The sequence below is a fragment of the Artemia franciscana genome, chromosome 7 (assembly GCF_032884065.1).
Source record: "Artemia franciscana chromosome 7, ASM3288406v1, whole genome shotgun sequence".
Classification (NCBI taxonomy): domain Eukaryota; kingdom Metazoa; phylum Arthropoda; class Branchiopoda; order Anostraca; family Artemiidae; genus Artemia; species Artemia franciscana.
Genome location: NC_088869.1, coordinates 54,863,848 through 54,878,518, shown reverse-complemented (window position 1 = coordinate 54,878,518; position 14,671 = coordinate 54,863,848). Strand labels below are relative to the sequence as shown.

The 14,671-nt window shown below is 31.8% G+C and overlaps 1 protein-coding gene across 1 annotated transcript in view; it reads left to right on the top strand.

Moving 5' to 3' along the window:
- The window catches only part of LOC136029472 (ribonuclease Oy-like), a 57,030-nt gene extending 43,056 nt beyond the window's left edge, over positions 1-13,974 (top strand). Inside the window, exons 4-5 of the mRNA XM_065707895.1 lie at positions 6,064-6,207; positions 11,434-13,974. Coding sequence (XP_065563967.1) covers positions 6,064-6,207; positions 11,434-11,667 — 378 coding nt within the window. The 3' untranslated portion in view covers positions 11,668-13,974. The remainder of the gene's footprint in view (positions 1-6,063; positions 6,208-11,433) is intronic.
- Positions 13,975-14,671: the final 697 nt, after the last annotated feature.

Sequence of the window (14,671 nt, the reverse complement as noted above, 5' to 3'; positions counted from 1 at the left end):
AAACTAAAAAAAGGTAAAAAACTAAAAAAACTAAAAACTAAAAAAAACTAAAAAAGGTAAAAACTAAAAGAACTAAAAAAGAAAAAAATAAATGACGACACTCAAAGAGAAAGCGACCAGGACAAAAGGAATGTTCGATTAGCAATCAACAAAGCACCGGGACACAGGGAGTATAAATGACGACCAGGACACAAGTAAAAAAAAAAATTAACAAAACTAAAAAGAAGGTAAAAACTACAAAAAAACTAAAAAGAAAAAAAAACTAAAAACTAATAAAAAAACTAAAAAATCTAAAAATCTAAATAAACTAAAAAAGAAAAAAAAAAGGAAAAAAATAAAGGAGAAAAACAAAACTAAAAAACGAATGTATATACAGACCGGTACACCGGGATACAAATGACGACCGGGACACAGGGAATATAAATGACGACCGGGACACAGGGACACAACTACAACGGGGACACCGGGGGAAACAGGGGGATATAAATGACGACCGGGACAAAAAAACTAAAAAGAAAAAAAAACTAAAAACTAATAAAAAAACTAAAAAATCTAAAAATCTAAATAAGCTAAAAAAGAAAAAAAAAGGAAAAAAATAATGGAGAAAAACAAAACTAAAAAACGAATGTATATACAGACTTACAGAATTACTGGCAATGATGGTTACCCACAATATAGAAGAAGATCTACTGAAGATGGCGGTAAAACAGCAACAATAAAGAAGCGTTGATATAGCGTTGGAAATTGCGTCGTCCGGAATAGCCGCAACATTGCTGCCTGGTGGAAGAACTGCTCATTCCGCTTTGAAATTGCCTCTGAATTTGCATTCTACAGAAACTCCCACGTTCAATATTTTCAAATCATCTGGGATGGGTAAAGTATTGCAGCAATGCAAACTTATTATTTTGGATCAGTGCACAATGGCACACAAAAATCGCTCGAGGCTCTGGATCAATGCTTGAAAGATTTGCTAGGGAAGTCGAAACCCTTTGGCAGCACATTAATATTGCTTGCGGGAGATTTCAGGCAAACATTACCTATAATACCTAGATCAACTCCTGTAGACGAAATGAATGCTTGCCTGAAAAATTCTTATTAATGGGCACACGTAAAAACATTAAAATTAACTACAAATATGCGTGTCCGATTGCAAAACGATGACTCTGGTCAAACATTTTCAGATCCATTGCTGGCAATTGGAAACGGAAAGCTCCCAGTAGACTCAATTTCAGGACGTATACAACTACCTGCTGATTTCTGTAATTTAGTGACGTCCAAAAATGAATTGATTGAAAAAGTATTTCCGAATATTCTAAACAATTATAAAAATAATAAATGGCTAAGTGAAAGAGCGATTCTTGCACCCAAAAATATAGACGTCCACGAAATCAACAATATTGTTTTGACCAAGATTCGAGACTCTATATATATAAAAATAAGTTGTCTGTCCGTTACGCCAGATTATATCTTCTATATATATAAAAGAAAAAAAAACTAGAATGTAAAAACTGGAAATTGCATAAATATTTCAAAATATTTTGACAATAGATTAAAGTAATTCGAAAAAAGAAAAATGGTAAAAAACTTAAAAAAAAACTAAAAAGAAAAAACTAAAAAAAAAATTAAAAAAATTAAAAAAAGAAAAACCTAAAAAGAAAAAACGTAAAAAAATAAAAAAGATAAAAAACTAAAAAGAAAAAAAACTAAAAAAGCTAAAAAACTAAAAAAAGAAAAAACTAAAAAAACTGGGAATTGCACAAATATTTCAATATATTTTGACAATAGATTAAAGTAATTCGAAAACCTTAAAACAGATACCCCAAATTTTGAGGTTTAATATAAATTATTGGAGCTTTAGCATGCTTGGCACGTAAAGATTTTTCCAAGTGTCAATGTTAGAATGAACATTGACAAATTGAAGAAAACAAATCAATAAAAAGAAGAAACTAAAAAAAAGAAAAAACTAAAAAAGAAAAAAAAACTAAAGAAGAAACTGTATCTATATATATAAAAATCTATATATATAAAAATAAGTTGTCTGTTACACTATGCCTGTTACGCCAGATTATATCTTATCTATCTATATATATAAAAATAAGTTGTCTGTGTGTGGATCTGTGGATGGATCAGGTGACGTCATGTTTGTTCGCATATGACGTCTGAATTATTTCACACTAATACAAAAGAAGAAAAAAACTAAAAAAGGTAAAAACTACAAAAAAAACTAAAAAGAAAAAAAAAACTAAAAAAGCTAAAAAACTAAAAAAAAACTAAAAAAAGGTAAAAATCTAATAACTAAAAAAAAACTGAAAAAAATTAAAAAAGGCAAAAACTACAAAAAAAAATAAAAACTAATAAAAAAACTAAAAAAGCTAAAAAACTAAAAAAACTAAAAAAAACTAAAAAAAACTAAAAAAAGGTAAAAAACAAAAAAAAACTAAAAACTAAAAAAGAAAAAAACTAAAAAAAAAGGAAAAAACTGAAAAATAAAAGAGAAAAAGAAAACTAAAAAAATATGAATAAATATATATAAAAATAAGTTGTTTGTGGGTTATGTCTGTCTGTCTGTCTGTCGAGTGACGTCGTGTTTGTCCGCATATGACGTCTGAATTATTTCACACTAATACAAAAGAAGAAAAAAAACTAAAAAAGGTAAAAACTACAAAAAAAACTAAAAAGAAAAAAAACTAAAAAAGCTAAAAAACTAAAAAAAACTAAAAAAAGGTAAAAAACTAAAAACTAAAAAAACTGAAAAAACTAAAAAAAGGCAAAAACTAAAAAAAAACTAAAAACTAATAAAAAAACTAAAAAAGCTAAAAAACTAAAAAAACTAAAAAAAGGTAAAAAACAAAAAAAAAACTAAAAACTAAAAAAGAAAAAACTAAAAAAAAGGAAAAAACTGAAAAAGAGAAAAAGAAAACTAAAAAAATATTAATAAATATAAAAAATATAAATATAAATATAATATAAATTAGCAATCAACAAAGCACCGAGACACAAATGACGACCGGGACACAGGGAGTATAAATGACGACCAGGACATAAGTAAAAAAAAAAACTAAAAAAACTAAAAAAATGGTAAAAACTACAAAAAAACTAAAAACTAATAAAAAAACTAAAAAATCTAAAAATCTAAATAAACTAAAAAAGAAAAAAAAGAAAAAAGGAAAAAAATAAAGGAGAAAAACAAAACTAAAAAACGAATGTATATACAGACCGGGACACCGGGATACAAATGACGACCGGGACACAGGGAATATAAATGACGACCGGGACACAGGGACATAACTACAAAGGGGACGCCGGGGTGCACAGGGGGATATATAAATGACGATGGCGACTCAGGGAATGGTCGATTAGCAATCACCATCAACAAAGCTCAAGGGCAATCATTAGAATCATGAGGTATAGATCTGAATACGGATTGTTTTCCCATGAACCATTATATGTTGCATGTTCAAGAGTCGGTAAACCTGACAATCTATTTATATGCACAGACAATGGGACAGCAAAGAATGTTGTATATTCGCAAGTTTTACGTAGTTAAAAACATATATATATATATATATATATATATATATATATATATATATATATATATATATATATATATATATATATATATATATATATATATGTTTTTAACTACGTAAAACTTGCGAATATACAACATTCTTTGCTGTCCCATTGTCTGTGCATATAATATATATATATATATATATATATATATATATATATATATATATATATATATATATATATATATATATATATATATATATATATATATATATATATATATCTATATTCACAGGTGGGACATAGGGACACAACTACAATGGCGCGTAACTAATATGGCGCGTAACGACTTACGCGCGCGGGGGGGCTTGGGGGAGGCGCGAAGCGCCCCCACCAACTAGGTGTTGGGGTGGCGCGAAGCGCCACCCCAACAGCTAGTATATATATATATATATATATATATATATATATATATATATATATATATATATATTTACTATTTTTATAAGTAAGCAATAATTGTGTATGTATATATTTTTTCTCTAAAACGGCTCCTTATTTTTTCAGAAAAATTGGCATCTAGGTATATTTTGGTCTAAAAAACAATTTTGATAGGTCAGAAGTTCGTTAAGAGCCTTAATTTTGAAAAAAAAGAAGTATTTATGTGAGGGATATCATGTTTATATAGATCAGTATTGCAATGACGTTGTCACACTTGCCACACTTATTACAAAAAATTGAAGATTTTCATATATGGAGAAGTTTATATTAAATTGTTTAAAGAGGAAGAAACTGGTAATTACAAAAATATTTGTATATATCTTGACTAGGGATTACAATAATTCCAAAACGTGAAAAAAGAAAAACAAAAGTTTGAAGCTTAGTAGAAATCATTGTTAGAAATAGGACTTGCTGTAATAATCAAATATCTTTGTTTTCGCAGGAGTAAACAGAAAACAAGCATCAAATACAAATATTTTAATGAAACTCGCGTAACAATGGATTCAGATACAAAGGCATGCTAGGAAAAGGGTTGAATCCTTAGTGGGTATTGTTATGAAGCATACGCTTTGGAACTTCTGTGCAATGCATGCTACCTTAAGTGATGCTTAACATCAATATCCATAACAGGTAAATTATATCCAGAAACTGCCCCTTGAAATGATCGACCCCCCCCCTCCCCAAGTTTATATGAAGCGGAAGTTTGTTGTAGAAATTCTTCATATCTTGAAGCTTTGAAAACAAAATTTCTACCCGTTTCCGCATAACTTGCTTGCTGGGAATTTGCAACAGAGTGTAAGTGGATTAATTTTTTATGTGCACAAAATCTCTAGGCTAAAGCTCGGATTTTTCTTTGATGTCGTGTTTGTTGAAATGAATAAATCATCTGATTCTTCAGGCTGTTTCACAAGCAGTTTGTAGTCACTTCTGTTACTGTTCCGTGTTTTGGTGGGCCTGGGTGTTTCTTTGGGGTTTGAGGTGCAATCTGTTTCTTTTTGACTTGAGTAGTAACTTTTAGGGTTACTGTTTGAGATGTATCAGTAAGTGTAAAAAATCTTCCCCCGTTTCCAAGAGGGCTCTTGTCATACAATGATAAATGCTCTTTAGTGCATCCTTACTGCTTCAGCCCAGTCCAATCAATCCTCTCTGTTGTTTTTAAACTTCTTGGGACGAAAATGAAGCCTGTGTTGGTCTAGTGCCGCGTATGTTAAAATCTAGGTATTCCATGTCGCTCACCCTAGCTGTATAAAAAGTAAGATTTTACGAAAATATTTTTCGGTTGAATGTTCAAATCCTGGCTATTCTGAACCCAGTTGTTAATTTTTTAAGATTTGGCTTGCTCAAAACTGGCTCTTTGCAAAGCTGAGCCGTCTTTTGAAATAAAAATTTGCTGACCAGGGCAAAGCCGGAGCCACAAGCTTATGTTTTTTCTCATTATACATTTCAACAGCCAGTACACTGAGATGTGAAGTGGTTGGAGCTAATGTGAAACGCTTTTAGATAAGTTAAAGATGTTAATACCGTGGTCTTTAAAGAGTTTCTCGAGCTCGGATAATATGTAGCTCCACGATTGTCAAACAGTAGTAATACTGAACCATCCTTTAGGGGGTTTTACCTGCTGCATGAAAGACACAAAGTTAAGAGAGGTCATCAAACCACTTCGATGTGATAATATGTGATAATACCACTTCGGTGATATTATGTGATAATAGAGGAATTTTCTAATATATTTGCCAACCATATCTAACCAGAAATAGACAAGGCTTTTAAATCTCAAATCAGCTGTCATTAACTACGGATCGTATACAGAGTTATAGATGCTTAGTTGCGGATATGAAAAAAAAAATACGTTGGCAACTAAATATAGTTTTCTCTGTATTTGATTATTTTCATTACGTCGTCTTTTTTATGAATCGCTATGTTCTTAAAAGTCTTCAGTCTTTTCCAGCCTGCGTTTCATGCCTGTATTTTTTTTCTTGTGTTACATATGTCGAGTATTTCTTTGTTGAAACTTGTTGTTTATAGTTTGTTTTTTATTTCTAGGCATCGCAGTATAACATCACAACTTTTCTTGCAAAAAATGGCATATTACCTAGTCTTTCTGTTTCTTACAATGCATCACAAATATGGAACGCAATTCATGACAGCTTGGAAGTGCACCCTAGACTAGATTGTATCTATGACAAAGTAAGTAATAGGCCTATGATCTTTGATGCTGCTTGGAAAGGTCGTTGCTGCTATAAGATACAGGAAACGCTATTATACACCAAGTGGCGACGACTTTGTGTATATATATTATCCAAGTGTTCTTGCAAAATATTAATTCTTGACACAACCGTATTTTTATACGTACGTGCAAAAGTGCGTGTAAACTGTAGATTCGTTACCTGAATAGATTCGTTAGATTCGTTACCTGAAAATATTCCAATACGCGAGTAGGTAAACAGGCACCAAGCATCTATTAAGAATAGTTGCAGCCAATGGTGAGAATGAAGAGTTAGATTTAAATATCTATATTGACTTGCTTTAAACGCCTTAGGAAAACTTTACTGCGGACAGGGAATAAAAAACAGGAACTCATTTATATTGCATTTATATTTTATGTTATTATTTTATTTAATATTATTAGTAAACTTTTTATAATCAATAGTATTAGGTATATTAATAGAAAATATTGTTAGTTAGGAAACCGTTTCTGGTGTCAAGGAAGAAAAAGCATAACGTCCTCGCCAAAATGACTACTGTCTGTAGTCTATCCTGAAATAGTCAATCTGCTCTCTATCTTTACCTATAGACTATCTATCGACAGTCTATCTGCTGTATGGAATCTATCCAGAGTAGTTGCAATCAATGGTGACAATACAGAAGGAGACATAAATATTTGGCTTTGTATATTCAAAACACCTTAGGAATTGCTTAATGGTGACATAGAAGAAAAAGCGTAAGAAACTAATTTATATTAGAACCTGTTAAACCATTATAAATAACTTGTTCTTAATAACCTGTTAAAAGATATTGGTGAACTTTGCTGGTGGCATAGAAGAAATAGCGCAAGGTTCTCGCCAACATGTATGCTGACCGTAATCCATTTTATGTTAATACGCCTGATTTTACCTAGACTATAAATTGAAAATTGATTTTTATCTGTTTTACTAATCCTAAATAATGTATCCGATCATAAATATGGACACAATCAATGTCAAATTACAAAATGCAGCTGGTGTTTTATCTATGACAAAGTGAGTAACATGGTGTGGAGGAATGCTCGTAAAAGTCTATACTGCTTTAAAGTATAGTAAACATCAATCCCGTCAATAGTGGCCACCTGCTGTACTTATTTTGCGTATATGTGATTGTGTAGGTGTGGATTTTACCATGTATTTGTGTAAAATATTGAATATGAACTATTAACGTAACTTTACACGTATTTGTAGAAATGTGTTTAATTCACTGGTAAACCGTAACTGATATATTTTCTGTTTTGCTGTAAATTGCATTCTATCTAATGTATCCAGTCCGGAAAGGAATCAACACACGGAAGTGAAAACCAGGCAATGCGACACATTCCTCATCCCTTCTTACCTCCATTGAAGATTTAGTCATAAATGGATTTATTTAAGTTTTGATTGAAGAAGAATAAAATATTAAAAAAAAAAAAAAAAATCAAGAACAACTAAAGAGCTAATATAACAAAAATGAATTGAGAATAAACGTAAAGAATTCTGAAGCCGGCAAAAGTTCACAGTCATACGATGACGAACAACTTATTTCGAGGAAAAATATACACAAATTTATATTTTTGGTCAAAAAAATGACGATTTATGCTTTAAAAAAGTAAACGAGGCATATTCTAAATAGAATAAGAGGGAAGTAAGGTCAAAATTCCATCTACATTTCAAAAAAGTAAACTAGTTTATTGATAATAAAATTTGTTGATTTTACTCACCTACGATCAGTATACCGTCTACGTCCAAACTACAGTTTATTAAACGTACAACAAGAAAGAATGCTTTGTTTCTATATATTAACATTTTTTGAAGTTCTTTATATTTCTAATCTACAAAAAATCCCATGTTGGATTTTTTCTCATCCCTTCTTGTTACCTTCATTGAAGATTTAGTCATAAATGGATTTATTTGGTAATTGAATCGTGTTGGGTCAGATTTTATAGGTTGAGTTTTTTGATAGGGGGAAGAGGGCCGAAACGCATGGACGTTATTGTATTTGCGACATAAATTCATGTCTTTTCCTAAAAAAAAAAAATGTCAGTCAAGGTTTTAAATAATACAAATTTATTAATATTACTACAGTGGTGAAACTGGTCATTGTTGATGAATGATTTGTTCAAAGCGTATTATATCGGGCTAAACTTTGTGGGCCTGGTTGTTTAGGTTGTTCATATGTAAAACTTGGCTGACACAGACTCGTTTTTCGAAGAATCAGACAAAAGAATGGAATTCAGGAAGTATTGAATACAGCTCCGTCCACGCACTATCGCCCTAAACAACCAGGCCCACAAAGTTTAGCCCGATATAATACGCTTTGAACAAATCATTCATCAACAATGACCAGTTTCACCACTGTAGTAATATTAATAAATTTGTATTATTTAAAACCTTGACTGACATTTTTTTTTTTTAGGAAAAGACATGAATTTATGTCGCAAATACAATAACGTCCATGCGTTTCGGCCCTCTTCCCCCTATCAAAAAACTCAACCTATAAAATCTGACCCAACACGATTCAATTACCAAATAAATCCATTTATGACTAAATCTTCAATGAAGGTAACAAGAAGGGATGAGAAAAAATCCAACATGGGATTTTTTGTAGATTAGAAATATAAAGAACTTCAAAAAATGTTAATATATAGAAACAAAGCATTCTTTCTTGTTGTACGTTTAATAAACTGTAGTTTGGACGTAGACGGTATACTGATCGTAGGTGAGTAAAATCAACAAATTTTATTATCAATAAACTAGTTTACTTTTTTGAAATGTAGATGGAATTTTGACCTTACTTCCCTCTTATTCTATTTAGAATGTGCCTCGTTTACTTTTTTAAAGCATAAATCGTCATTTTTTTGACCAAAAATATAAATTTGTGTATATTTTTCCTCGAAATAAGTTGTTCGTCATCGTATGACTGTGAACTTTTGCCGGCTTCAGAATTCTTTACGTTTATTCTCAATTCATTTTTGTTATATTAGCTCTTTAGTTGTTCTTGATATTTTTTTTTTTTTTAATATTTTATTCTTCTTCAATCAAAACTTAAATAAATCCATTTATGACTAAATCTTCAATGGAGGTAAGAAGGGATGAGGAATGTGTCGCATTGCCTGGTTTTCACTTCCGTGTGTTGATTCCTTTCCGGACTGGATACATTAGATAGAATGCAATTTACAGCAAAACAGAAAATATATCAGTTACGGTTTACCAGTGAATTAAACACATTTCTACAAATACGTATAAAGTTACGTTAATAGTTCATATTCAATATTTTACACAAATACATGGTAAAATCCACACCTACACAATCACATATACGCAAAATAAGTACAGCAGGTGGCCACTATTGACGGGATTGATGTTTACTATACTTTAAAGCAGTATAGACTTTTACGAGCATTCCTCCACACCATGTTACTCACTTTGTCATAGATAAAACACCAGCTGCATTTTGTAATTTGACATTGATTGTGTCCATATTTATGATCGGATACATTATTTAGGATTAGTAAAACAGATAAAAATCAATTTTCAATTTATAGTCTAGGTAAAATCAGGCGTATTAACATAAAATGGATTACGGTCAGCATACATGTTGGCGAGAACCTTGCGCTATTTCTTCTATGCCACCAGCAAAGTTCACCAATATCTTTTAACAGGTTATTAAGAACAAGTTATTTATAATGGTTTAACAGGTTCTAATATAAATTAGTTTCTTACGCATTTTCTTCTATGTCACCATTAAGCAATTTTATATTAAATCAGGAGTTAAGCAGGGTTGTGTTCTATCCCCCTCTGTATGGATCATTTTGGTGGACTTCGTCTTAAGGAGCACAGGAAAGGCAATTGGAGACCACGTGATCAAATGGGGTGGAAAAACGCTCCTAGACTTAGATTATACTGAGAAGCATATTAGATTAAAGTGTGAGCAAAATGAATGAGTTTTTAGAGATTTTGCGAGTTCAGGATGTTAGAATAGGCTTGAAAATTAGTGTGAAGAAGACTAAGGCACTAAGGCTAGGAATAAGTAAAGATGAAAAGGTGACGTTGGGTAACGAAAAGATTGATCAAGTTGGCAGCTTTACTTACCTTGGTAGTATTATTAGTAAAGACAGTGGGAGCAGTGAAGATTTTAAAAGTAGAATAGCTAAGTCTCAGGATATTTTTTTCAGTTAAAAAAAGTTTGGAAGAATAGAAAGATAAGTCTACAAACCAAGGTTAGAATAATAGAAGCTACAGTGATGATAGTGGTCAAATATGGCTCTGAAGCATGGGCGCTGCGAAAGGCAGATGAACATTTACTAGATGTTTCCCAGAGAAATTGCCTACGGATTGTTCTAGGTACCCGGCTGACTGACCGTATTTCAAACAGTAGATTGTACGAAAATTGTGGTTCAATCCCGCTTTCTAGGGCTATAATGAAGCAAAGGTTGAGATGGCTAGGCCACGTTCTGCGGATGAAGGATGACAGATTGCCAAAGATTGTCCTTTTTGGGCAACCGTCTGGGGCTACACCGAAAGCAGGTCGTCCTTGTCTGGGTTGGGAGGATGTCATAAATAAAGATTTAAAGGAAATGGGAACTTCCTGGGAGGGTGTAAAGAGGGAGGCCTTGAATAGATTAGGTTGGGGGAGGAGCGTGCATTGCTGTGCTGGCCTCAGGCGGCTTGGTGCCGCAATGAGTTATTAGTAGTAGTAGTAGTAGTAGTAGTAATATATATATATATATATATATATATATATATATATATATATATATATATATATATATATATATATATATATATATATATATATATATATATATGAAACAAACAACAATTACACTTAAATTACAACTATCCTAGTACATTCTTACAGGAATTCACCTCTATGATCCCTCGCAAGACGAAGTAATCGTACCAACCTCATAAAACATCCGTCCGTACATTCTCACCAACTACTCAAAATCAAAATCCTCTCTACTAAACTCTTTAATTCTCTTTCTCTCTGTCTCTCTCTCTCTCTCTCTCTCTCTCTCTCTCTCTCTCTCTCTTTATATATATATATATATATATATATATATATATATATATATATATATATATATATATATCGCAGCATGTTTATATATGTTACTGTTTTTATGTTATCTTTATTATATGTTGTTTTACATTAATTGGTATTTTAGCACAAGTTTCATTTTAGGTTTTCAAAGAGCATTTGTTGTGGCAAGTAAAGCTTTGCTTTTCCAAAGACCTGAAAGTAATTGACTGTCCAAGCAGCCCAGAGAATTACCATTTTGGAAGTTGCCCAATCACTAAACCGATTTACTTCCCTACCCGAGATATAATTAATCTTAAAAAAATTGTTCGTCATCGTCTTACTCTGAACTTTTTGCAGGCTTCTCTGGATCTTCTCAATTCTATGTCCTTAATATAAGTTCTGTCTTATTATATTCAAAAGCCATTGCTTCCTACTTTAAATAGATGGATAAATATTTTGTTAGGTTAAATTAGGTTAAAGTTGAAACGGTTGTTTATATTGGGTCGCAGACGAAAATTCTAGGGATGCCAAAGAGCTTTTAGATAGGGAGAAGGGGGGGATGGCTGGAAACGACAATTACAGTTATGTTCGTACGACTTTGCTTTGGGCCTGGCCCCCCGCATGGAGGATACTTTATGCTCATTCTGCGGTTCAAATTGTTATAGAGTAATGTGTCCACTTAGAGATCAAAAGAATAGAGGACCACTAGCTCCCCTCCTATGCCCCTTTCTCCCCAAAGATATCTGATAAAAATTTTGAGATAGCCATTTGGCTCAGCATAGTGGGAAGTTCCAACGACCATGCCTCGGGGGAATGAGATGACCACCCCCACTGCTTCTGGATAAAGGGCTGTCAGTGATGCAATTCGCTTATTGTTCATATATTTAGTACGTAAATGTAAAAGATACAATTTAATGTGATATCACGTTCAATTGTCTACTGGCCAAGCTCTTTCCATTTACTAATTGAAAATTGTATCTGTTAATGATTCAAGTATTTCCCTTCAGTGTCTGCCATTTTTGTAAACTCGGCAGTTAAAATGTTGTCTCTTTCCTTAAATCAAATAGTAATAATTTCTTTTTTTGCAATAAACGCCCTTAGTTTGAAACTCTGATCCATAAATTGACATATATATATATATATATATATATATATATATATATATATATATATATATATATATATATATATATATATATATATATATATATATATATATATATATATATATATATATATATATATATATATATATATATATATATATATATATATATATATATATATATATATATATATATAAAGAGGGGGCACTTACCTCGGGCGAAGAAATTTTAGAGGCACAAAATTCAAAATAAATGGTCTAACGGATTTTTTAATTTTTACATTTTTATTTTTATCAAAATAAAGTAGAGGCCGCAGTTGGTAGTAAGTAAAAGCAAATCGAATCCAAAACTTTTATTTTTCCCTTATCTTCATCACTGATCCTTGAAAATATAAGTAATTAATTTTATTAACACTTCTGAATAAGTGAAAATTTTTGTCCCTAAATAATTTTTTTTTAGATAAACCAACATTTTGTTAATAAATGATAATTTTGTTAAAATTTGGCCTGAAAATTTTAGGTGTGAATAGGACGTGGGGGGGGGGCTAATCAAGATTTTGCTCGGGGTGCAAGAGAGGGAAGAATCGCCATTGGAGGACGGTATAAATGCTAAACTAAGTTTACTTCATTAAAAAAAATGATAGGATTTGTGCGTGGCACATCCCACTGGTGTTTAAGGAAGCGATTTATACCTGGTACAGATAACAGTTAAAAAGTGATGCATTACTCTAGATTGTATGAAACTAGGTGAAAAGTCTAGATCTTTTTATGTTTGGATAAAAACCGCCTCGCAAGAACCGCCAATATAGGCATATAAATGCTAAACTAAGTTTACTTCATTAAAAAAAATGAAAGGATTCGTGCGTGGCACATCCTTCTGGTGTCTAAAGAAGCGATTTATACCTGGTACTTTTATATTTTGGAGGGGTACTCGATTGGTTTCAGAATTCACTTCTGGATGAGCAAAACTGTGTCGTAGATTTGATATATTATTTACAATATAGGTTTTCTGTAAAAAATTTGTTTTTATGTTGTAATTTCTTCCTTATCACAACAGTCGCTAGAAACATCGACTTTAGATTAGCGAATTTTTTCCTTGCCTTCGCCTTTTCTCAAAATCTAGAAGCCTTCAGCTTTTGCTGAATTCTTAAGTTCCTGATTTTTAGTTGAAGTTTCCATTTCGTTCATGAAAACTGTGTGCTAAATTTTCCTTGCAATTAAAATAATCGATTTTTTGAATATTCCTGTTCCAAAATTTAACTAATTTCGTACTGAAGAAAATCCTGTGTTTGGACTTCAGGAGGTGTTTTGTTATTTTCTCAAATGTTTCAATTTGTATGTGCTTTTTGTAGGACCAAAGCATAAAATTTAGGCTCTTATAAAATTCAAAAATTTTGCTCTTATCTCTCGTGGAATTGTGTCTTTCTGGGTTTTTTTTTGTTTGTTTTTTTTTTTTTGTTTTTTTTTTTTATGTGCGAAGCTAAATATGCTATTAGTGTGACTACAATTTGTGTATTTTCTGTAAAGTTTCGTTGTATTTTGGCGAATAAGTTGATGTGGAAAGCGACCTTATATCAAAATATACTATTTCTTAACTATCTTTTTTTTTACCTTTATAAGGAATATTCCTGTAAGTTTTTATGAAAAGGTAAAAATTAAGAATACGGGATTGCATTTTATAGTCTCTACCGGTAGTGCCGATCTCCGTTTCGTGGCCCTTCAACCAGGAAGTGCAATGGGGAGGGGGGGAGGCAACCATCCTGTGCTTTCCAACATTCTTCCTGTTTTACTTCCCCTGATTTCTCCAGGTACCCATTAATTGCTGGATCGACTCTAGCTGAGCTTACAGAGTCACGCCACCGACCCCCCCCCCCGTCCCAAACCAAATAATTGGGCACACTAAGATTCAGTTTTCAATAGTTGTGTAATAATCAAATAGTCTCGTTTTACAATGTATTTTTTCTGTTCTCTTTATAGCAAAAGGTTCCTGACGAAATTTCCCCGAGTTCCATTGGGTGCCTTCCTTTCCCATTCATAAAGGAATTATATTGTTCATGCCTTCAAATTCAAATTCAAAATTCGGTGCTATAGTCTCCAATATCTGCTAAAATAGTACAAATTAAATAGCACTTGAAAAATAATTTAGTGCCGAATTAAAAACAACTCTATAGAAGCTAATAGACATTATATTCGATTAATATATTTGTACTTTTAATATAATAAATATTAGTGACCCCCTGTGGCTCCATGGTTAGCTGAAGATTGTACCTAAAAACCCCATTGAAAAGGCCAACT